Source organism: Pseudorca crassidens, chromosome 14 (genome assembly GCF_039906515.1).
Source record: "Pseudorca crassidens isolate mPseCra1 chromosome 14, mPseCra1.hap1, whole genome shotgun sequence".
NCBI classification, from domain to species: Eukaryota; Metazoa; Chordata; class Mammalia; order Artiodactyla; family Delphinidae; genus Pseudorca; species Pseudorca crassidens.
Window position 1 is genome coordinate 37979887 of NC_090309.1, and position 23394 is coordinate 38003280.

General features: G+C 37.3%; 1 protein-coding gene across 1 annotated transcript in view; it reads left to right on the plus strand.

Annotated features, from left to right (window-relative positions):
• WDPCP (WD repeat containing planar cell polarity effector) overlaps positions 1-23394 on the plus strand; it is a 255317-nt gene that overhangs the window by 138250 nt on the left and 93673 nt on the right. The window contains exons 11-12 of the mRNA XM_067703850.1: positions 1794-1985; positions 16934-17543. Coding sequence (XP_067559951.1) covers positions 1794-1985; positions 16934-17543 — 802 coding nt within the window. The remainder of the gene's footprint in view (positions 1-1793; positions 1986-16933; positions 17544-23394) is intronic.

Here is a 23394-nt window from a genome sequence, read left to right on the forward strand (position 1 = left end):
GATGTTTTAAGAAACTTACTCATTTCACTTGCCTTCCTGACCATTGTGATAGAACACTGATGCCATTAATACTCACAGCAAACATGAAATTTCAGATAACATATATGATTTGCATTATGTGAGGACTGAAAGTGCCAGTTCTCATCTAGAAATTCTTAAGTAACATGTTTACATGGCAGGTAGGACATCAAAATAATGTAGCTATATTTTTAAGGACTTAGCAATTCCATTGTGGTATTTCTCTTAAGAAGATAGCTAGTTAAAATAGTGATATTGAGAGCTTAAATATAAGAATTTGCACTTCAAAGCATAAAGTACATCTGTGTTGTCTGTCATTGCCCATTTGGATTTTAAAACAAGGAAATAGTGTAGAGTACTATAATTCTGCTTTTCTTTACAGCTGTACCATAATTTAATCCTTTTAGATTGAAACAATTTTGGCAAAGAAAAATGTAGGGGAAATATCCTGCAAGTGTTGACCTTTAACGGGTTTTCCTGTCTACATTTTAAAAATCCAATTCAATTTATTTAACAGTGAAGGGACAGGGACAGTGCAAGGAGTTAAATGTTTACCATGAGAGAACAACATTGGTAATTACTTTGATTTCAGTTCCTTTTGATGTGCATTCAGAGGATGAAGAGGTCAATAATATTATGGGCATGCAAATAGAAAAGGGTTCCTTTTGACCATATTAAAAAAAAATAGCAGAGGATTATTAAAGCATTAACCTTGATTTTAATGGCCTTGGTTGAGTGGTGAGATCACAATTTGGATGAGCCTGATTATTTACTAAATACAATACATAAATGCAACGGGTTCTTAACACCCATTGCACTCTGGCATTATCGCATTACTGCCATCCTTTGTTGCCTTGCAGACAGGAATATGAAAGCAATCTGTCATGTAGTGAGACTGGCTCCAGAAGCATTTCTCTGATAAGAAGACCCCCTGCCCTTTGCTAGTGTCTGGTCCAGTAGGCTTAGCCATGCGCTTAATCCCCAGAAAGTGGTTCGATTATTGCTGACCAGCAATGGCAAGATAGTTTTTTTTTTTTTTTTTTGGCTTCCAAGCTATCAACCTTCCATTAATTCCTTAAGCAGAAATACGGTGCAATCTATATTTCCTTGGCATGTGTCACCCAGATGGTGCCGTGCTTATGTTTTCAAATAACCATGTTCCAAAATAACATAGTTTGAATAATAAATTCTACAAATCCGTCCTAAGAAAGAAAAGCATAATTCTCAGAAGCTGCATAAACTTTTATGCAGCATGATGCTGTGACTTATCCCTTTATGCAGAATTTTTGTGTATGTGTCTCATATATTCTTTAAAGTGATATTTGCCTCAAGTTGTTTTTCCTTTTATTGTTGTCAGTCATTCAGTCATTGTTAACATGTTATGTCTTAAACAGTAGTCAGACACTCTTGGTCAGCAGTACTGAACTTGTCATTTAATATAGCCGGTCTTAAATCCTATGTGTAGGTCGATACTGTCAAGCAACCATGACTGTACATTTTGGTATTGATTGGGATTGCTATGGCCAATTCCTCCCTAACTCACATTTCTCCTTTTCCTTTCCTCTGCTAAAAATGGGGAGAATTTTGAACATATGTCTTTTTTATATATGTGTCAAAAGAATTTGGTAAATTCTGACACCTCCTTAAGCACATGTTTAACATGCATATTTACTTGCATTTATCTACATTTACAGATGCTTTAATTTTTGCAATACTTTGAGGATTTTGCATTTTAAAAATGATCCTTGTCTGCTTTTTTTTTTTTTAACCATTAGATTTCCTATTATGAAATCCCTGGCCCAGTAAACAGGACAACACAGCGTCGTCTAGCTATCAATTGTGTTCAAGATATAGTTGTTTGCTGGTGGCCACTGGTCAGTGATGATGCTTGGCCTTGGGCCCCCATTTCTTCTGAGAAAGACAGAGCCAATCTGCTGCTCCTGGGTTATGCTCAAGGAAGACTGGAGGTAAATCTAAAGCAAATCTATACATTTTATTGAAGAGAAAATAAAGTAGGATTATTAGTTTTCTATTCTGAAATAAGTGTGAATACTTTTAAAAACATGTAATTTATTTTCCGAATGTTCAACAAAGGCAATTACATATGAAATGGGATCCCTTAAAGTATCACATCTGGAGGATACACAGTTTCAGGACTTGCCTGAATAGCATAGTGATTAATAGCACAAGCTTCTGGGTTCAAATCCAAGCTTTGCCACTACGTAGCTCTCTGTCCTTGAGCAGATTACTAACCTCTATGGTTTCATTATTTGAAAAATAAAGTTAACGAAGATGAATGAGATAATACATGCATTTAGAGCAATAACTACATATATTAAACTCTCAATTATTATTGTGATTCTTGTCATTATCATTATTAGTACTGTCATTACTGTTTGCTCATGATTTCATGCCTATCGAAGCTATATTATCAATCACCTTCTTTAAACTTTAGTTAGGTAGCAAACATTAGTCAAATGCCTATTTTCTGCAAGACTGTGGTGCCAAACCATGGCTGGGGCAAGGATTTGTAAGGAGGGCTTTAGGAGAGCAGCCTTCTCAGTCTAGTTTCCTGCCTGGGACAGGAGCACAAAAAGGGTTAATCTAAGAGGTGCAGACAAGATCTTGCCCTATCTATTCCTGACAGTGGTTCTCCATCATCATTCATTATCACGAACCTATGGCTATTTTCACCTTGCATCAGTACTTTGAGTATGAAATTCTGTTTCTTTTTTTATGTAATTTTAAAAAAAGCAACCTCCTCCAACCTGTTTTTTTTAATGTTTTGGCTTGGGTAAAATAGTATGTTCCTGTATTTTCTCTAAATCCATTATCTTTTAGGCTTTAAGTTTTTTAATTTTTCAGAATTAGTATTCTGAGATACAATGAACAAGTACAAGTTTTCTCTATCTCTACCTACCTCTTCTGGTTTTATAAATTTACAGGCTATCTTTTAAGACTGAAGAGTCCTTTTTAACTAATTATTTTACCTTTTTCTGGAACTTTTCCAATTTGTTATAGTAAGAAATACCAGTTGTAATGCTTCAGGTATGGATTTTGTGAGGATAAAGAAGTGCTTTATTCCTGTTCAGTTCCTGTCATGCCCACCATTTTATTGATCTTGGGTCCAGAAGCTAACTGAATAAAAGACTTAATCAAAATGACTTAATATAATAAAGCCAACTAGAATTCTTTTAAATGTTCTGTTTTATAATAAAAGTAAAAATAATATAAATCAGCCTTTAGTTTTACATTACACAAATTACCTTTATTTGAAATGAGTTTATTACCTGAAATTAGGACTGTTCAAAAAGGGTATACGTATGGTCTATGTACTTCATCTCCTGGTGTCATCTAGTTTATGGACTTTGGAGTTGGATAAACCTCGGTTTGCCTGTTGGTTGACCATATACTGTGTGACTTTAATCAAATTTACTTCCTGTCAGCTTCTGCCTGCTTTTAACTAATACTATGTTCTTTGGCCTTGGGTAGATCACCTACCCTCTCTGACTGTAGTTTTCTAATTTTTAAAATGATGGATTTAAACCACATAGGTCCTGGGCAGCTCAAAAACGTGCACATCTGGATTCTGAAGCACAGGTCTGATTTAGCCATTGCGTGTTCAAACGCCTTCAGTAGATTTTGAAACTAAACTTAGCCTCGGCACTGAAAAGGTCCCCCTGACTGGCCCTGACTTACCTTTCCAATGTTATTTCTTTATACAAATCTATGTTCTAGCCAAATGGTTTACTGCTTCTTTATTTCCCACCTCCTGTCTGTACAAATTACTGGTATTTCTACCTGAAAGGCCCTTCCCTCTCTCTTTTCACATCATTCATCAACTACTGAGCATGACCATGGAGTAAGCACTGTATTTCATGCCAGGGGATATAAATACAAAACTATCCCTGCCCGCAAGGATCTTAGTGTCTACCAATGAGAGACAAATATGAAAACATGTGAGTACACTAAAGTGTTAAATAATGCTGTGGATAGAGTATGTGTAAGCTGTAGAGGAGCCAGTGGGGAATGATTGTTTCTACCTAGAGAGATAATAAGGGGGGAACTTTAAAGAGATATACAATTTGCTCAAGGTTGGTACACAATTTTACTTTTTTTTTTTTTTTTTTTTTGCGGTACGCGGGCCTCTCACTGCCGTGGCCTCTCCCGTCGCGGAGCACAGACTCCGGATGCGCAGGCCCAGCAGCAATGGCTCACAGGCCCAACCGCTCCGCAGCATGCGGGATCCTCCCGGACCAGGGCACGAACCTGCGCCCCCTGCACTGGCAGGCAGACTCCCAACCACTGCGCCACCAGGGAAGCCCACAATTTTACTTTTTTTACTATCCTTTCTAAGTTTCATATCAAAGTTGTACTACCCCTATAGAGTGATTTGACTAGCTTTTCTCTTTTCTCCTCTCTGAACTAGTCCCAAAAGGAATTATATGATACTTGAATGTTTGGTAAAACTCATATAGAACTGCCTGGGTGTGCTGTCTTTCAAGGAAGGTAGATTTTTTATAATTGATTCCATTTTTCGAGGGTTGTTTGTTTTTCGGGAATTCTATCTTTTCCTTGAGTCATTTTCCTTAATTTGTATTTTTGGAAAATTATCCATCTTATTTAAGTATTTGAATAGATTTTCATAAAGTTGTATATAATACTTGCACCTGATTTTTAATTGTTCACCACTGACTGCATAGCTAATTTTTTGATCATAATATATTAAGATATATAATTCATTTTTTCTGACAAGTAGCTTTTGTCTCGAATTTGGCTCTTTCAATCAGTCTATCAAAATTAAACGGTTAGAGCTTCCCTGGTGGCACAGTGGTTGAGAGTCCGCCTGCCGATGCAGGGGACACGGGTTCGTGCCCCAGTCCGGGAGGATCACACATGCCGCGGAGCGGCTGGGCCTGTGAGCCATGGCTGCTGGGACTGTGCGTCCAGAGCCTATGCTCCACAACGGGAGAGGCCACAACAGTGAGAGCCCGCGTACCGCAAAAAAAAAAAAAAAATTGTTAGGAAAATTTGTAAAGATTTCTTTTTCAGAACCTCACGTGAATTTCTATATGCAAAAGGTGAATGGCTTTTGGAAGAAATGTCTGGGGAAATAATTGTTTCTTTGTGTGTGTGTGAAGACATAATCTTTAACTGTGAATTGTAGCACATTATTTAGGGTAACATGAACTAAAACCACTAGTCTATAAAAGTAATATTCAGGCATATGTCTTTAAATATTTTTTCACTAGCGACCAATAGACTCCTTGAGCTAATCCTCAGAATAAGAGATACGATATACTCTTAAACCCTAAAACTCAGACTAGAAAAGTAGCAGCCTCATAGAGAAGAAATTTAATCTTTGCATCTATTAAATGATAGAACTTAAAAAAAATAATTTCCCACCCAATTTCAATCAGAAAAGATAGTAAGCTTTTATTTGGACAATGGCAAGATCCTAGAGTAGTGGTTCTTAGCCTTGGCAACACATTACAGTCACCTGCAGAGCTTTTACAAAGGAGCCCACCCAGACCAGTTATATCAGAATCTCCAGAGGGGTAGGAGGCATCAGTATTCTCTTACAGGTTCCCTAGGTGATTCTCATGTGCATCCAAGTTGAGATCCACTGCTTTACAGCAGACTGGAAAAAAAATGTTAAGCCATCTTTTTTGCATAACAGACCATGGAAAGGATAAAGCCCACATACTGAACCAAATGAGAGTGTTAACAGTAAATTCCAAGTAGAAAATTGGCTTACCAAGCAGCAAAAAAAAAAGAAAACAAAGGAAACATAGAAGTAAGCTCTCTGTGACTGAATTATCTGTCTTTCAGAGGAGGAACATTTCTTAATTTATTTTATGGATATTAGAAAACTGCTGGTCTAATTTCACACTGCAGAGCTCTAAACAACAGTACATATCTTAATTAGAAGCACAGAACAGAGAGATTTATGTAGTTTAGGGGAAAAAAATTTGTTTTGAAAAATATACAATAGTATGAAGAAAAAGAAATTTTTTATCAGTACGATTCACTTAAAAATAGTTTTTAATGGTGTCTGTATGGATTATTGTACATAACATGGTAGTCATTTTTACTTAAATTCCTCACACTCTTTATACTTAAATTTGGAAAAGGTGATTACCGTCATCATAGAACTATTTAATTCATTAACTTTGTCAAAAATGTGGTGACAACACAACTTACTCTTTCCTTACCTTTGTATTCAAGCAGATGTTTTAGCTTTTCAGCTGTATGGATTTGTTAATGCTTTCTGAGTATGGCAGTAATTTCAAGATATCTTACTCAGAAAAGGTCACTTGAATTTGTTTAACCAAATTAATCAAAAACACATAAGCAGAGCTATTAAACCTTAAAACCTGTTGTCAGGGCTAGGGAAATACAACCTCACAAAGGTAAGTTTTTTCCCATAAAAATTAAAAACTAATTTTGCAGTGATTTAGAGGAGCAGCCAACTGATGGGAAAGTCAAAATGTGACCAACTTTTAATATAGTATAATTTGATAAAAGAAGTATTCAGAAAGCATTATTCAACTGAAAAGCCAAAATATTTAAAAGACATCTCTTCCAAAGAAATGTATGAACTGTGTTAGCTTTCAACCAGATAACCAAGATTTTTTATTTTAGGGATGATTTTTTAAAAAAATCTCTTTATTTTAAAGCACACTAAGGAAAACCACAGAGACTAAATATATAGTTTAATGAGCTTTTACTAAGGAAACACCCCTGAACCACACTCAGGTCAAGAAATAGAACTTTGCCAGGCACCAGCAATAGTGCCACGTACTCTGTTTTGATCTCAACCCTTTCCTGGTGCCCCAAAGTAATCTCTATTGTGACTTTTACACATTTTCTCATATAGTTTTTATCACCTAAATGTGCATCCTGCAAAACTGTAGTTTAATATTATCTATTTAAAACAAGTTAATGTGTCTTTAACTCTCTTTTAATCTGCAAGTTCCCACTCCATCCCTTTTTTTTAAATTAAAATTTATCTGTTGAAACTGCAGTGTCCCACAGTCTGGATTTTGTTGTTCCATCATCATGGTGTGGTTCAACAAGTTTCTTTGTCTTTTGAAAATTCTGCAAGTTAGTAGTCAGTTTTGTCAAGACTGTGTGCAAAGGAGTGCTTTTTAATCAGAAGGCACATAATGTCAGGTTCTCTTTCTCTCTTTTGGTTGTCTCTCTTTTTTGATTTTAGCAGCTATTGATGCTTAATGCCTAGATCCAGTAATTCATGACGGTTGCAAAATGGTGATATCTAATGATATTATTTTTTTTATTAATTGTGATATTTTTATAATGAGACACTTCTACTCATCTCCTACTTGTTTTCCCAGTGGCTGGATTCATATAGTATAATCAGGATAAGCATCTGTTTCTTTTATTTACTAGTTTTCAAGATTGAATTGGTTCCCTATCACTCCCTGAAGGTAACCAATTAGTTTTTGTTTTTTAAATAGCATTATTAATTCATGGATTTAAACATACTTGACTTAATGGGTTTCATAAATTGTAATTGTTATCCTTTTGAAAGCTCAGATTCTTAACTTTGGGCAGTGGGAGCCTCCTCAAGTTGGCTCCTCTTCTTGTCATGACCTCAGTAGTCTTGGGTAGCTTCCCTCTGTCTGGTGTAACAATACGGCCCATGCTTTCATGTACATTTCCTGCTGCAAACCTGGAATTATCGGTTTCTTCAATAAGGTCTGGTTCTGAATCACTGAAGAAATCAAAGAGCAAATCAAAAAATGAAATGAGACATTTTTTGAGGCAAATGAAAAAGAAAATACGATGATCTAAAACCTATGGGATGCAGCAAAAGCAGTTCTAAGAGGGAAATTTATAGCGATACAAGCTTGCCGCAGGAAACCAGAAAGATCTCAAGTAAACAACCAAACTTTACTCCTAAAGCAAGTAGAGAAAGAACAAACAAAACCCAAAGTTAGTAGAAGGAAAGAAATCATAAAGGTCAGGGCAAAAATAAATGAAATAGAGACTAAAAAAAAAAAGAAAAGATCAATGACACTAAAAGCTAGTTCTTTGAAATGATATGCAAAACTGATAAACCTTTAGACAGACTCATCAAGAAAAAAAGGGAGATGGTCCAAATCAATAAAATCAGAAACGAAAAAGGAGAAGTTATAATAGACACCACAGAAACACAAAGGATCATAAGAGACTACTATGAAGAACTACATGCCAATAAACTGGTACATTATAGAAGAAATGGACAAATTCTTAGAAAGGTACAATCTCTCAAGACTAAACCAGGAAGAAATAGAAAATATGAACAGACCAATTACCAGTACTGAAATCGAATCAGTGATTTTAAAACTCCCAACAAACAAAAGTCCAGGGCCAGATGGCTTCATAGGTGAATTCTACCAAACATTTAGAGAAGAGTTAACACCTATCGTCCTGAAACTATTCTAAAATATTGCAGAGGACAGAACACTTCCGAACCTTTTCTATGAGGCCACCATCACCCTGTTACCGAAACCAAAGATATCATGAAGAGAATTACAGGCCAGTTCTATGTTCACTGATGAACATAGATGCAAAAATCCTCAACAAAATACTAGCAAGCTGACTCCAACAATACATTAAAAGGATCATACACCTTGAGCAAGTGGAATTTATCCCAGGGATGCAAGGATTTTTCAGTATTCACAAATCAATCAGCGTGATACACCACATTACCAAATTGAAGAATAAAAACAATATGATCATCTCAATAGATGCAGAAAAAGCTTTTGATAAAATTCAACATCTATGATAAAAACTCTTCAGAAAGTGGATATGGAGGGAACATACCTTAGCGTAATAAGAGCCATATATGACAAACGCACAGCTAACATCCTACTCAATGGCGAAATTCTGAAAGCATTCCTTCTAAGATCAGGAACAAGACAAGGATGCCCACTCGGTCCACTTTTATTCAACATAGTTTTGGAAGTCCTAGCCACAGCAATCAGAGAAGAAAAAGAAAAGGGATACAAATTGGAAAAGAAGAAGTAAAACTGTCACTGTTTGCAGATGATATGATACTATACATAGAAAAATACTAAAGATGCTACCAGAAAACTAGTAGAGCACACCAATGAATTCGGTAAACTTGCAGGATAAAAAATTAATACACAGAAATCTCTTGCATTCCTATATACTAACAAAAGATCAGAAGGAGAAATTAAGGAAGCAGTATCATTTATCATCACATAAAAAAAATAAAATACCTAGGAATAAACCTATCTAAGGAGGCAAAAAACCTGTACTCAGAAAACTTTAAGATACTGATGAAAGAAATCAAAGATGACACAAACAGATGGAGAGATATACCATGTTCTTGGGTTGGAAGAATCAACATTGTCAAAATGACTGTAGTACCCAAAGTAATCTACAGTTTCAACACAATCCCTGTCAAATTACCAATAGCATTTTTCACAGAATTAGAACAAAAAATTTTTACAATTTGTGTGGAAACACAAAAAAATACGAATAGCCAAAACAATCTTGAGAAAGAAAAGCAGAGCTGGAGGAATCAGGCTCCCTGACTTCAGACTACAAAGCTACAGTAGTCAAAACAGTATGGTGCTGGCACAAAAACAGACATATAGATCAATGGAACAGAATAGAACGTCCAGAGATAAGCCCACCCACCTATGGCCACCTAATCTATGACAAAGCAGGCAAGGATATACAATAGAGGAAAGAAAGTCTCTTCAGTAAGTGGTGCTAGGAAAACTAGACAGCTACATTGAAAAGAATGAAATTAGAACACTTTCTAACAGCATACACACACACACACACACACACCTCAAAATGGACTAAAGTCCTAAATGTAAGACTGGACACTATAAAACTCTTAGAGAAAAACATAGGCAGAGCACTCTTTGACATAAATCGCAGCAATATCCTTTTGGATCCACTTCCTAGAGCAATGAATGTAAAAACAAAAATAAACAAGTGGCACCTAATTAAACTTAAAAGATTCTGCATAGCAAAGGAAACCATTAAAAAAATGAAAAGACAACCAGCGTACTGGGATAAAATATTTGCACACAATGCTACCGGCAAGGGATAAATTTCCAAATTATACAAACAGCTCATTCATACAGTTTAATATCAAGAAAACAACCCAATCAAAAAATGAGCAGAAGACCTAAATAGATATTTCTCCAAAGAAGACATACAGATGGCCAATAGACACATGAAAAGATACCCAACATCACTAGTTATTAGAGAAATGCAAATGAAAACTACAATGAGGTGTGACGTTACACCAGTCAGAATGGCCATCATCAAAAAATCTATAAACAATAAATGCTGGAGAGGGTGTGGAGAAAAGGGAACTGTCCTGCACTGTTGCTGGGAATATAAATTGATACAGCCACTATGGAGAACAGTATGGAGGTTCCTTAAAAAACTAGAGTTAGCATATTATCTTGAAATTCTACTACTGGTTACATCCAGAGAAAACTAATTTGAAAAGATACGTGTACCCCAATGTTCACAAGAGCGCTGTTTACAATTGCTAAGACATGGAAGCTACCTAAGTGTCCGTCGACAGATGAATGGATAAACAAGTTGTGGTATATATATATATATATATATATATATATATATGTATGTATTTGTGTTTATATATATATAATGAAATATTATTCAGCCATAAAAAGGAATGAAACCATTTGCAACAATGTGGAGAGACTCGGATAGACCTAGAGAATAGTGTGCTTAGTGGAATAAGTCAGACAAAGAAAGACAATACTCTATATTAACACTTATATGTGGAATCTAATAAATAAAACAGATTAATATTACAAAACAGAAGCAGACTTACAGATACAGAAAACAAACTAGTGGTTACCAGTGAGGAGAGGGATGGGGGAAGGGCAAAATAGGAGTAGGGTATTAAGAAATAGGGAAATGCAGCCATTATTTCGTAATAACTTTAAATGGAGTCTAATCTATAAAAATATTGAATCACAAATATAATATTGTTAATCAGCTATACTTCAATAAATATATAGTGTTACGTTTCTTTTTTTAATCAGAATTTGGTATTAAATCTGACCTTTGCTAGCTTTTTAGAGATATCAGGGATTGGCAGTGGAGGAGAAGGAGTATAAGGGGTCCATGGTCTTACTTCCCTTTTAACCCCTTTCTCTTGGTGAAACTACAGAGCCTATTGGGAAGAGTCTTACATACTTTTGGAACTGAGGAAGCCTGGGACCCTTCTTCCTGCACCTTGGGGCTAACCTGTTCTATGCCAAGACTGCTGTCTTGCTTGGCCCCTCCTTTTAGGCTGTCCCTGTGTGAGTTCAGGTCCTATTCAGCGTCACCTGGCCTCCCAGTTTTCTGCCCTAGGGCTTCCTTTACAAATCTCTAAGCTTTCTGAAAGTATGATAATTCAACCACCATTATAGTGTGATGTTTTTTAAAATTTTTATATATTTTTTAAAAAGCTCTTACCAGCATAGTTTTTGGCTAGCTGCCTACACAGCATACACAAAAAAGTGTAAAATAGATGAGACAGTTTATTTTTTTAAGCTTATAGTCAAAATGATGACATATGATCAAAAATTAGAAGTAAATAAAAGGCCAAACGAATGTCACACATTGGCCAAGTTGGAGTGGGGAAGAGGGTATGGAAGTGAGATCTAAGGAAGGAAGGATGCTGCCCAGCTGGAAGAAATTCAGAAACTGAAATAGCATTTGGTCTAATTCTTCAAGAGTGAGTATTGTTGGTAGGAAATACTGAGTCTGTGTGGGTGAAGAGTGTGGATTTCAAGTAAATCAGTGGTCCCCAACCTTTCTGGCACCAGGGACGGGTTTCATGGAAAACAGTATTTCCATGGACCAGATGGGGGGGTGGTGTGGGGATAGTTTTGGGATGATTCAAGAGCATTACCTTTATTGTGCACTTATTTCTATTATTTCTATTATTATTACATTGTAGTATATAATGAAATATTATACAACTCACCATAATGCAGAATCAGTGGGAGCCCTGAGCTTGTTTTCCTGCAACTAGATGGTCCCATCTGGGGGTGATGGGAGACAGTGACACACGAAGTGTGTTGCTATGTCCAGGCTACTCCGTAATCTCGTTTTGGTTGCTGTCACTGCAGAAAACCCTGCTTCACAAAGACAGGATGTTAGAAATGGAAGCAGGCTTTTCAGTGCTTTTGTGGTAATCAGGCTATCCCACCTTGACTTTAATCCAGAACGTATGGAGATTTGAAGTTGTCTCAAACATACTTTTAAGGCCGCCATCATTTGCGATCTCAAGTAGTTGATCCTCTTCTAGCACGGACAAGGTCAGTTCACCTGGCTTATTCACAAATGGGTCAAGGATCCATTCCTGCCCAGTTCGGGGGTCTTGTGTGGTTGGGAAGTAATGCTCAAACTCTTTTGAAAGCTGAGATAGGTGATCATGCACCAGCTGGGACAAAGAAGTCCCTGGGCTCCGTCTCTTTCCAAATCTCTGCTAATGCTTGAAACATGTGAAAAATCCCAGTGTTCACTCGTTGCCCCTATAAATCCAGTTTGGCTTTGAATGCAGCCACATTATCTGCAGACTTGAATACAGTTGTCATTCTCCCCTGAAGTGACAGATTGAGTTTGTTGAGCAGGTTGAATATGCCACACAAGTAAGCAAGTTTTGCGACCCATTCTGTGTCACTAAAATGTGCTGCCAGTGGTGACTGTTTTTCTAAAAGAAATCTCTGGAGCGGCTCTCATAACTCAGAAACTCTGGCCAGTGATCTACCCTTAGAAGCCGTCTCACTTCTGTGTATGAGAGAAGACGTGTGCTCTGCATCCATTTCCTCACAGAGCTGCACGAACAGACGTGGGTTAAGGGCATGTACTTTAACATGGTTGATAATTTTAATCACATCCTGCAAAACGTTGTTAAGTTCAGGTGACGTTTTCCGGCTAGCCAGCATTTCTCTATGGATGACACAGTGCGTAGACTCACATTCAGAAACGACCTCTTTGACCCGAGTAGTGAAATCAGAAAGCCGTCCAGTCATGGCAGCTGCTCCGTCCGTGCATATACCGACACAAAATGACCAATTCAGTTTTCCTGACATGTAATCATTCAAAGACTTGAATAGTTCTGCCGCTGTGGTATTGGTTGGCAACAAAAGTGCACATCGCATATTCTCATGCACATCCTCCTGAAAAATATATTGCACAAAAACAAGCATTGTTGTCTTGTCAACATCGGTAGACTCATCAACCTGGATTGCGTACCACGGTGACTCATTACTCCTCTCTAACAATTGCGCCTTAATATGCTCTGCTATTTCATCAATTCGTCTGTTATGGTGCTAGCCAAAAGAGGAACATGTGCCACCTTTTGAACTGCAGCCTCTTAAAAGTTCACGATAGATGTCCTTAGCAGCAGGCAGGATCAACTTCTTCACCAATAGTAAAGGGCTTCTTAGCTTTAGCAATGCGGTTAGCCACTAAGAATGATGCTCTCAGTGCAGACACATTTGATGAAATGGTGGCCTTCAGTAATTGCTTCTGTTCTTCGTGTTCACGTTTTTTTCTTTTGAAAAGCTCCAAAGGCTTGTCTTTTAATTCAGGGTGCTTGGTCTCCATGTGGCGAAGCAGTTTTGAAGGTTTCATGGCTTTGTTGGATAGCCGGTTGCCACATATTATACAAAGCAGGCTTGGAGAGTGTGAATCACCTGTTGCAATGAACCCATTAATTTAAGTAGGACTCTTGGTATTTTCTTTTAAATGCAGCTTTCTTTTTGTTGGTAGTCTTAGAGTCTTCTGCTGTCTTATCATTTGGTCTTTCCTCCTTTTCAAAGAAGCTCTCCAGCGACATTTGTTTTTTTTACTCATTCTGGCTAAGGTTAGCTTGTGGGCTTACCAAAACTGTGACTGAGACAAGTGCTCAGTACGGGAAAGAGGCGCAGACAGAAGTGGTAAGTAAAATAATGGGCAGGCCATGTGCAGACTAAAATAAATGTCGGATTCTGATTTAAAGCCTGCCACCAGATGCAGCTGTACAATTGAAGTACATCAACTCACTTGCCACTATAAAGCCTGCCACCAGATGCAGCTTAATTATCACTTGCCACTCACTGATAGGGTTTTGATATGTGTCTGCAAGCAATTGATTTATTATGGTCTCTGCTAATGATAATCTGTATTTGCAGCCTTTCCCCAGCGCTAGCATCACTGCCTCATCTCCACCTCAGATCATCAGGCATTAGATTCTCATAAGGAGCGTGCTACCTAGATCCCTCACATGTGCAGTTCACAGTAGGGTTCACGCTCCTATGAGCATCCAATGCCGCCGCTGATCTGACAGGAGGCGGAGCTCAGGTGGTAATGCGAACGTTCGGGAGCTGCTGTAAATACAGGTGAAGCTGCAATCGCTCTCCTGCTGCTCACCTCCTGCTGTGTGGCCCGGATCCCTCACAGGCCTCGGACTGGTACTGGCCTGTGGCCTGGGGGTTGGGGACCCCTGAGGTAAAGGACATGAGTGAAGCTGTTGAAAGATAAGCTGAGGCATAGTAAAAGTTTTCAGAGTTTGAGTAAATCGTTTCTGGTGGGGCAGTGCCAAACTGGAAGTGGTTAGGAACATCCTACTGATATGAGGCAGGGAAAAGACTGACAGTGAAAGTGCAGAAGCAAAGAAAGGAAATTATTTGATTGGCTATAGTTTAAAGCCTAATTGGCTGTTGTAATGGTTATCCTTAGTGTTTTGATTTTGTAACTTTGAGGCATTTGCAGGTTTGGGTTTTGGTTTGCTTACAGAGGTTGCAATGGAATTCGGACCTCATCAGTTGAACAGCCTCCTTGTTTAATTTAACAAGTTACAGAGCTGGGAAAATGCAGCTTTAGTTTGACCTCAGAGTAGAGTAATGAAGGGAGACTGTCGGAGATAACACTAGAATTTGCGAGTCAGGTCTTGTCCCTCCTTATGGCTTCTCATCTTGTTTAGAGGAAAAGCCAAAGTCCCGATAATGGCCTACAAGCCATTTCACAGTCTTCTCCCTCCCCCAATTCCCAGTGTTTTCTTCCTTGCTCCCTTTTATCTAGCCATGTTTGTCTCCCATTGTTCCTTCATCAGGCCAAGAGTGCTACCTTAGGATGTTTGCTTCCTCTGCCTGGAGCCTTCTTCTCCCAGGTGGCTGCATGGCTTACCCTTCACTTATTTTAGGTCAACTTTATCAGAGAGGCCTGTCCTGACTTCTATTACCTCCCCTTCCCATTCCTGTTACTTTGCTTTATTTTTCTTCATAGTACTTAGGAAGTACATATATAGGATCACTAACATCCTATGTATGTTTGTTTGTGAATTGTTACTTTGTCTTCAGCCATTAGCCTGTATGTTCTCTGAGGGTGAGGACTTACTGCTGTATCCCCAGCAGTGCCAGGACCAGTGCCTGGCATGTAGCTCATACTCAAGCATATATTAGACAAAAAAGGAAAACAAGAGCAGGAAAGTGAGTGTGAGGGAGGGAAGGGGTTGGATATGGATCCTATATTGTTTTGCATACCAGGCAGGGGAATAAAAATTTAATTTATTCGTTAGTGGTAGCTATTAAAGGGTTTGAACAGGGGAATGATAGCAAAAACATTTAGTTTAGGAAGGTTAGTTTGGTAATGATGTGTAGGATGGATTTTTAAAAAGATTCACATCAACCCCTTTTCCCTCCCCAAGTCAGTACCATGTAACATAGCTGTATGTGCTTTAAAAAAAGAAAAATTTTTTTTTGAAATAGTTTGACTCTCAAGAAACTGCTAATATAATTGCCAAAATAGGCTAAAAGCAAATTCCCTTCCTGTACCTCTTCCCCTTGTTTGCCCCAATGATAGTATCTTACATTACTGCAGTACATTGTCAAATCCTGGAACAAGACCTTGGTATAATACTATTAACTCAGGTACTGGCCTTAGTTGGATTTCATCGGATTTTACATGCACTTGTGTATGTGTGTGTGTGTGCGTGCGCACATGCATAGTTCTGTGAAATTTTATCTCGTGTAGAAATGTACTTTTTAATGTTTCTAAATCTAATTTTGAAGTTTTCGACAAAGTGTTAGAAACTATCTTTGATACCACTCTCCAGGTTCTTGGCCTCCCACATTTACATATGAATAAAGTGAATGGCCTGTTGTTTTATTTCTTTGTTCTTCTGCTGTGGCGTTTCTTTGTAGCCTTTCCTTTCTGCACCAGAAATGCTTTTTAAATTTTGCCTCTCCAGTATTGCAAATCGTATTACCTACCAGGTCTTTTTTTTTTTAATTTTAAAACTAGTGCATTACCTTCTTATTTCTTTCTATTGGTCATTTATCTACTTAACAACCCTTCATATCTTTTCTGACAGTAAAATATTTCTACAGGACTGTTGACAGGGTTTTAAAGTTTTTTCCTTTGCCTACCCTGCCCAACTAATTAGAAATATATATTTCTGGTAAGTAATTTACCAATAATTTCAGAATTGGGAGGGGTAGTGGGTTGGAAGGAGATTGACTAAATTGTTTAAGTTCTTTATTCATCCTTTTAAAAATCAAACTTTTAATGTCTTTAGATATCTGCTAGCCATATTATTTTACTAAAAGCCCACTTCATTAGTTTTTATATATCATGGGAAATATTTGTCTTTATGTTATTTACAGACTTCCTAAAACGAAGTGTTTAAGTTAAAATTTTATAGTTTAATTTCTGCAGCTGTCCTAAATATGTGCTATATATATTTATATGTGTTCTATATGAGATATACACATACCTGCTTATATGCTGCTGATATTTAAGGTGATAGTTGATGGTATTCAATAGGATTCTAGATTAATATGCAGGGCTATGCATGACAGCTGAAGAAAAACCAAGGTCTATATGAACATACTTGATACATTTCTTACAGGTTCTGAGTTCTGTACGCACGGAATGGGATCCACTGGATGTTCGCTTTGGCACCAAACAGCCTTATCAGGTGTTGACAGTGGAGTGCTCCATCAGTGTAGACAAAGAGCCCATGGCTGACAGTTGCATCTATGAATGTGTTCGGCACAAAATCCAGTGTGTATCAGTCACCAGAATACCACTAAGATCGAAGGCCATTAGCTGTTGCAGGAATGTTACTGAAGACAAACTGATTCTGGGCTGTGAAGATTCTTCAGTAATCCTTTATGAAACTCACCGTAGAGTGACTGTCTTAGCTCAGGCTGAAGTTCTGCCTTCATTAATAAGCTGCCACCCAAGTGGTGCCATTCTGCTAGTTGGCAGTAACCAAGGGGAGCTGCAAATTTTTGATATGGCTCTTTCTCCTATTAACATCCAGCTTTTGGCTGAAGACTGCTCACCTAGGGAGACTCTACAATTCAAAAAATTCTTTGATGTTTCTAGCAGTCTTGTTCAAATGCAGTGGATAGCTCCGCAGGTTGTTTCTAAGAAGCCTGAAAGTGGGGACATCTATGATCTCCTCTTCCTCAAGTTTGACAGAGGACCTTTGGGTGTACTTCTTTTTAAACTTGGTAAGTCAAGGAAGTTGGTGAGTAAATAAATTTTTTATGATGGTGACAATATAACTAAGACAATAAAACTATTCTTGGAATGTAGATTTTCTGTTTGTCATTCCATCAATGTGCTTGCCTTTCAAACATTTCATATAGTTTCCTTAAGAAAGCTTTGTGGATGATTTTCTAAATGTCAAGGTACATTATATATTGAAGAATTTTGAAATTGCATTAATTTTCCATTGTGATGAATAAAAAGACTGAATTAGCCACATTTGATGCTTTCCAAAATAAACTGTCTATTAAAAAATTCCTTAAGAAATAGTACACATGAGAATATATTAAAAGTATGTCCATTACAAAATTCTGTAATACTTTTCTATTAAAATTATTTTAGATTATAAGTGTCCATTTCTTCCCAGATTGGAAATGTGTAAAGCAAGTGTTTTAAAAAAGAGAAAGGAAATATTTAGTTAGCATTTGCTAAAGATTTTAGATTAAAATATTCAAAAGTATTAATCAATATTTGGAAAAATGTGTATTAATGTATCCCATTTCAACCAGGAAGCTTTAAAGCGGAATTTCATTATTGTGATTTTTTTGCCTTTTGTAGTTTTGCATTACTGGCTATGTCCTGAAATAATATCCTTTAGGCAGTTTGTTGGGGTTTTTTTTTAGAGTTGGGTATTTATTTTTAATTTTTTGGCTGTACGTGGGCTTTCTCTAGTTGTGGAGAGCGGGGGGCTGCTCTTCGTTGCAGTGTGCAGGCTTCTCACTGCAGTGGCTTCTCTTACTGTGGAGCACGGGCTCGGTAGTTGTGGTTCTCAGGCTCTAGAGCGCAGACTCAGTAGTTGTGGCGCACAAGCTTAGTTGCTCCACGGCATGTGGATCTTCCTGGACCAGGGGTCGAACCTGTGTCCCCTGCATTGGCAGGTGGATTCTTACCACTGCACCACCAGGGAAGTCCCTTTAGGCAGTTTTGTATAATTTAACATTCTTGAAAGAACCTCACTTAGGTTTTAAAAAACCGATTTTAATTAATGCACATCACCGCAACTTGAAAACATAGAAAAGTAAATACACTTAAAAACCCCTTATAAGATTTGGCTCTGTGCTAAAAGTTAAGTTTTTAAGACATTGTAGTGTTTGTTAAATAGCTGTCAGTTTACTTTGTTTTTTTATGGATCTACTTCCCTCTGAAATTGAACACATGAAATAAATCTAATGAAAATGACTTGACTAACTTGAAAGATATCAGGGATATAATGTGAGGGCTATGTTCTTTCCACATATTAAAAATGCAACTAAATCCATTCATAATGTCAGTATTGTCCAAGAAAAAATATGTTTGGAATCTCATTTATTATGAGATAATCCAGTTCTACTTTGCCCAACTACACATTTAACAGTGATATGTCTCTATACTCAACACTTATTAAAGTGGATGTTAGATGTTTTGCATATCTGTTAAAACTCCCTCCTCCCTCCTCTTTCTCTCTCTCTCAATAACCCAAGTTACCTGTCAAACAGAAGGCTGTCTTCTGACATATACCTAGCCTTTCTTCAGCCCTGCCTTGTGGGCCTACTCACAACAGCTTTGCAAAAAGCACAGCTTTCTCTTCCTATCTCTAGCACATTTGCCTTCTTACTAAAGTAAACAGGCTCTCAGTGTAGGGATTTAGAGGGCTTCCTGCTAATTGCCAGCTTGTAAACTTAATTGGACTATCTCCCTGGGCACTGTTCCTAAATCAATTAGGCAATGAGTTGGCTGTCACCTCTTTTTCCCAAGTAGGTCTCTTGGAAGAGAATTATCCAATAGAAGTCAAGCATTCAAATGAAAAGGTGATAACTTCTGCAACTGACATTTATCATTTAAATTTTATTTTCAATATGACTGAAGTTTTATAGAATAGGGAAATTTTACAGGCTCTTTAAAGGATCTAAAGATGGAGTTTCCCAGGGTTTTTGAAAATGTATTATAAGATTAATGTTTATTACAGATTATTTTTCCTAGGAAGAGTAGATTCCTTGAAACAGTAGATTCCAGCTAACAGATCTTTTTTTTTTTTTTTTTTTAAAGAAAACCCTGTTTAAAGAACAGATTTTTCTTAGGATCTGCTACTAAATACATCCAGAAATTTTAATATACTTCTTGAATTAACACAGTGCTGATTCTGGGCATCCATGTGGAATTTTCATGTATAATTCAAGTTACTGCATATATAAACAGGTAGTTGCCTGTGCAGTTTCCCCACTAGGGAGCATTTATGAGATATTTTTCATATGCTTGTTATGCAAGCCTTTGGAAATTTTGACATGAAAGGTGTAGCTTACAATGTAAGAAGCTGAGATAGATCATGGTTTAAAATAGAATGCTGTCATATGTAAACGTGTCAGTGGCTACTGCCAAGATGCTAAGATTTTTGGAATTTGACTCTTAGAATAGGTCAGTTAGTGTCATGTTGAAAGAAAACTCTGTTGCAAGGCTAGGGCTTCCATTCTAAATCCTTATAATTATTGCACAAATGCACTGTGGTTAAAAGGCCATCACCACTGTTGTAAGAATGAGAAAAACATGTCTTCCTCAGGAGTGAGCTAGAAGTGTCATCCTCCTATGTGGAAGCAATGTGTAAAAAGCATTTCTTTACCTGACAGTCATCATTCATATTTCCATATACATATACTGGGATTAAGAGGAGTCCCTAATTACTGAGATATTAAAGCTCTTCCATTCTCATCAGTACCTTTTCCAGCCTTCACTGCTGTCTTTAAACTCACATGATCAGCTAGCTCCTTGCCCTCTCAACAGAGAATCTCACCTTTTACTTGGCACTTCATTCATTTTATCTGCTCCTCACCACCCACCCAATGACTTACCTACATGTACATAAATCTTTTCAGTTTCAATTCAGTGGAAAAGGAGCCTTCCTCTTGTCTAAGACTAGTTCCAGCACTGGTTCCACTCTGGATCCCATAACATTCCCTTTGATACCTTTACTCTGTCACCTTCCCCACTCTCCCCATGAATTTTGCTACATCATCAGGTACAGGCCCAAGCCACACCATGAAACAAAGAAACATACATACATCTCTTCTTTAAAATTATTTCCCCTGTTATTAATCAAATGTTCACCTTCCTTTCATAGTCAAACGCATTGAAATAGTAGTGAACACTGAATTTCTCTGCTTCTTCACCTCCCATTCACCCCTCACAGCACCGCCTTCTGGCTCTTTTCTTCAGTGTTCTCCTGGAACTGCTCTTGGAAAGGTCACTAGTGACGTCCTACTTGATACACATATTTCTCTTATGTTACTTGATGACTTTTCAGCATTTGATGGTTTCTGACCACTTTCACCATCATAGAACTCTCATCATACTTGCTTCTATGACTCCAGATGCAACTTTTCATCACTTTTTAATGCTCTTCTTCTGCCTCCTCATGAAAATATTGAGGTTCTCTAAGGTTCCATTTTTAGCTCTCCTCCCATTTTATACAGATTGAGAGTTTATTTTTGATTTTGGTATCCTACCTCTGACTTCAGCCCAGACCACTCCTCACTCCACATCCACATATTAACGTGGCTTGCTGGATACCTCCCCCTGAATGTTCACAGGTATACAGATTTATTATGTGCAGATATGAATTCATAATCTTTTCCCCTGCTTCTCCTCCTATATTCTCCAATTTGAGGGATGGTACAGTTATTTAGACAGACAGAATCCCAAGTCAGAAGTTATCCTAGAATCCTCCCTCACCCCTGATGCCATATCCAATCAGCTACCAAATCCCATCAGTTCTGCCTTTCTAAATACATACTGTCAAAAACAATTTAGTCTATTCATCCTTGCTGTCATTATCTTAATCTAGATCTTTGCTGTTTTACCATGATCAAGCAGTGGCCCTCTATCTGTAATCCTCTGTCTTCCAGTCTTCCCAACCCACCGCTCAATTAATCCCCTGAACTGCCACCAGAGTGCAGATTTGATCATGGATTCTACAGCCTGAAATCCTTCAGTGGTTAATAAGCCTGTCTGCGTCTCTGGCTTCATCTCCCCAACTGTGCTTCCCTAGTAGCTCCCCAATCACAGCATGTGCTCTCACACTCCTTCTTTCCATAGTGGTGGTGAGTATTCCATCTACCTAGAGTGCTCCCACAGTGCTTCACAGCACCTACAAAGTTAGGAAAAGGTTAAAAGTTCAAATGATGATATTAAACAAATAATTAAAGCTAATTTCTTCCCTCTCATAGGATTTTGAAAATCACAGGCAATGTGTGTGCATGTGTGTGTTTGTCACTCTATCTAAAAAACAAGTAGTCTGATTTTTCTCATAGAACTTTTGTAAGAAGTATGTGTTCTTTAAAAGAGTTATTTTTAATGAGTTATTTAAATTTTACTTTACCCAAGTGGTAATTGGTGGTAATTTATTGCTGGAAGGATATGTCAAATACTTTATTAGATGCCTAGTCATCTTAAAACTAGATCTTATATCATTTTAGATGGATTGCTGTTCCAGACAGCATTCTGCTTTCTAGAGTGATGATGGATTTTTAAATCAAGTTTATTGAGGTATAATTTACATAAAATTAATTGTACCTATTTTAAAAATGCATAGGTCAATGAGTTTTGGCAAATATGTATATCCCCATGATTACCACCACAATCAAGATGTAAAACATTTCCCTCACCCTCAAAATTCTCTCAGCCCCTTTGCAGTCAATCCCTGCCTCCCTCGAAGCTAAAGTGCATTGATCTGCTCTCTGTTATTACAGATTAGATCTGCTTTTTCTAGAATTTTATAGAAATATACTCAAGAAATAGGTCCTCTTTTGTGTCTTGCTACTTTCACTCAGTAAGTATGGAAGAGTCTGTGAGACTCTTCCATGTATATCTGTAAATTTTCACTTATATTACTGAGTAGTATTCTATTATATAGCTAAATCACAATTTGTGTATCTTTTCACATGTGGATGGACATTTGGGTTGTTTCCAAATTTAAGCCAATATCATTGAAAATGCTATGTACTTTCTTGTACCAGTCTTTGTGTCCACAAACTATGTACAAACTATGTACAAATGTATGTAAAATAGATGTATGACATCTATTTTAATTTCTCTTAGGAAAAACCTAGGAGTAGAATGGCTGGGCCATATGCTAAGTTTACGATTAACTTAAGAAGAAGCTATTTTGGAGTTCCAGTTACTCCACATCCTCACCAAAATTTGGCATTAATGGTCTTTTTAATTTTAGCCATTGTAGTAGGTGTATAGTGGTGTTAGTTGGCATTTCCCTGATGAGCCTTTGGAGCTGGTCATCTTTTATGTGTTTATTTGCCATGTATCTTCTCTGATAAAGTATATCTTCAAATCTTTTGCCCAAGTTTAATTGGATTGTTTATTTATTATTGAGTTGTAAGAGTTTTTATATGTTCTGAACAAAAGTCCTTTGTAGGATGCTAGTATTGTGAATATTTTCTTCCATCCTGTAATTTATCTTTTCATTTTATTAACAATTTTTTAGGTAGCAGAAGTTTTAGTTTTGATGAAAGCCAGTTCTTGGATTTTTTAATTTTATGGCTTATGCTTTTTATGTGCTATCAAAGAAGTTTTTGTCGAACCCTTTTTTCTTCTAGAAATTTTATGGTTTTAGCTTTTACAATTAGGTTTATTGTCTGATACAAGTAATTTTTTCTGTATGGTGTGAGGTATGAGTTGAAATTAATTTTTTAATATGAATATTCAGTTGTTCCAGCAGCAACTGTTGGAAAGACTATCCTTCCTCCATTGAATTCCCTTGATCATATGTGTGTGTTTATCTATGAAAAGACTCTGGGGCTTCCCTGGTGGCACAGTGGTTCAGAGTCCGCC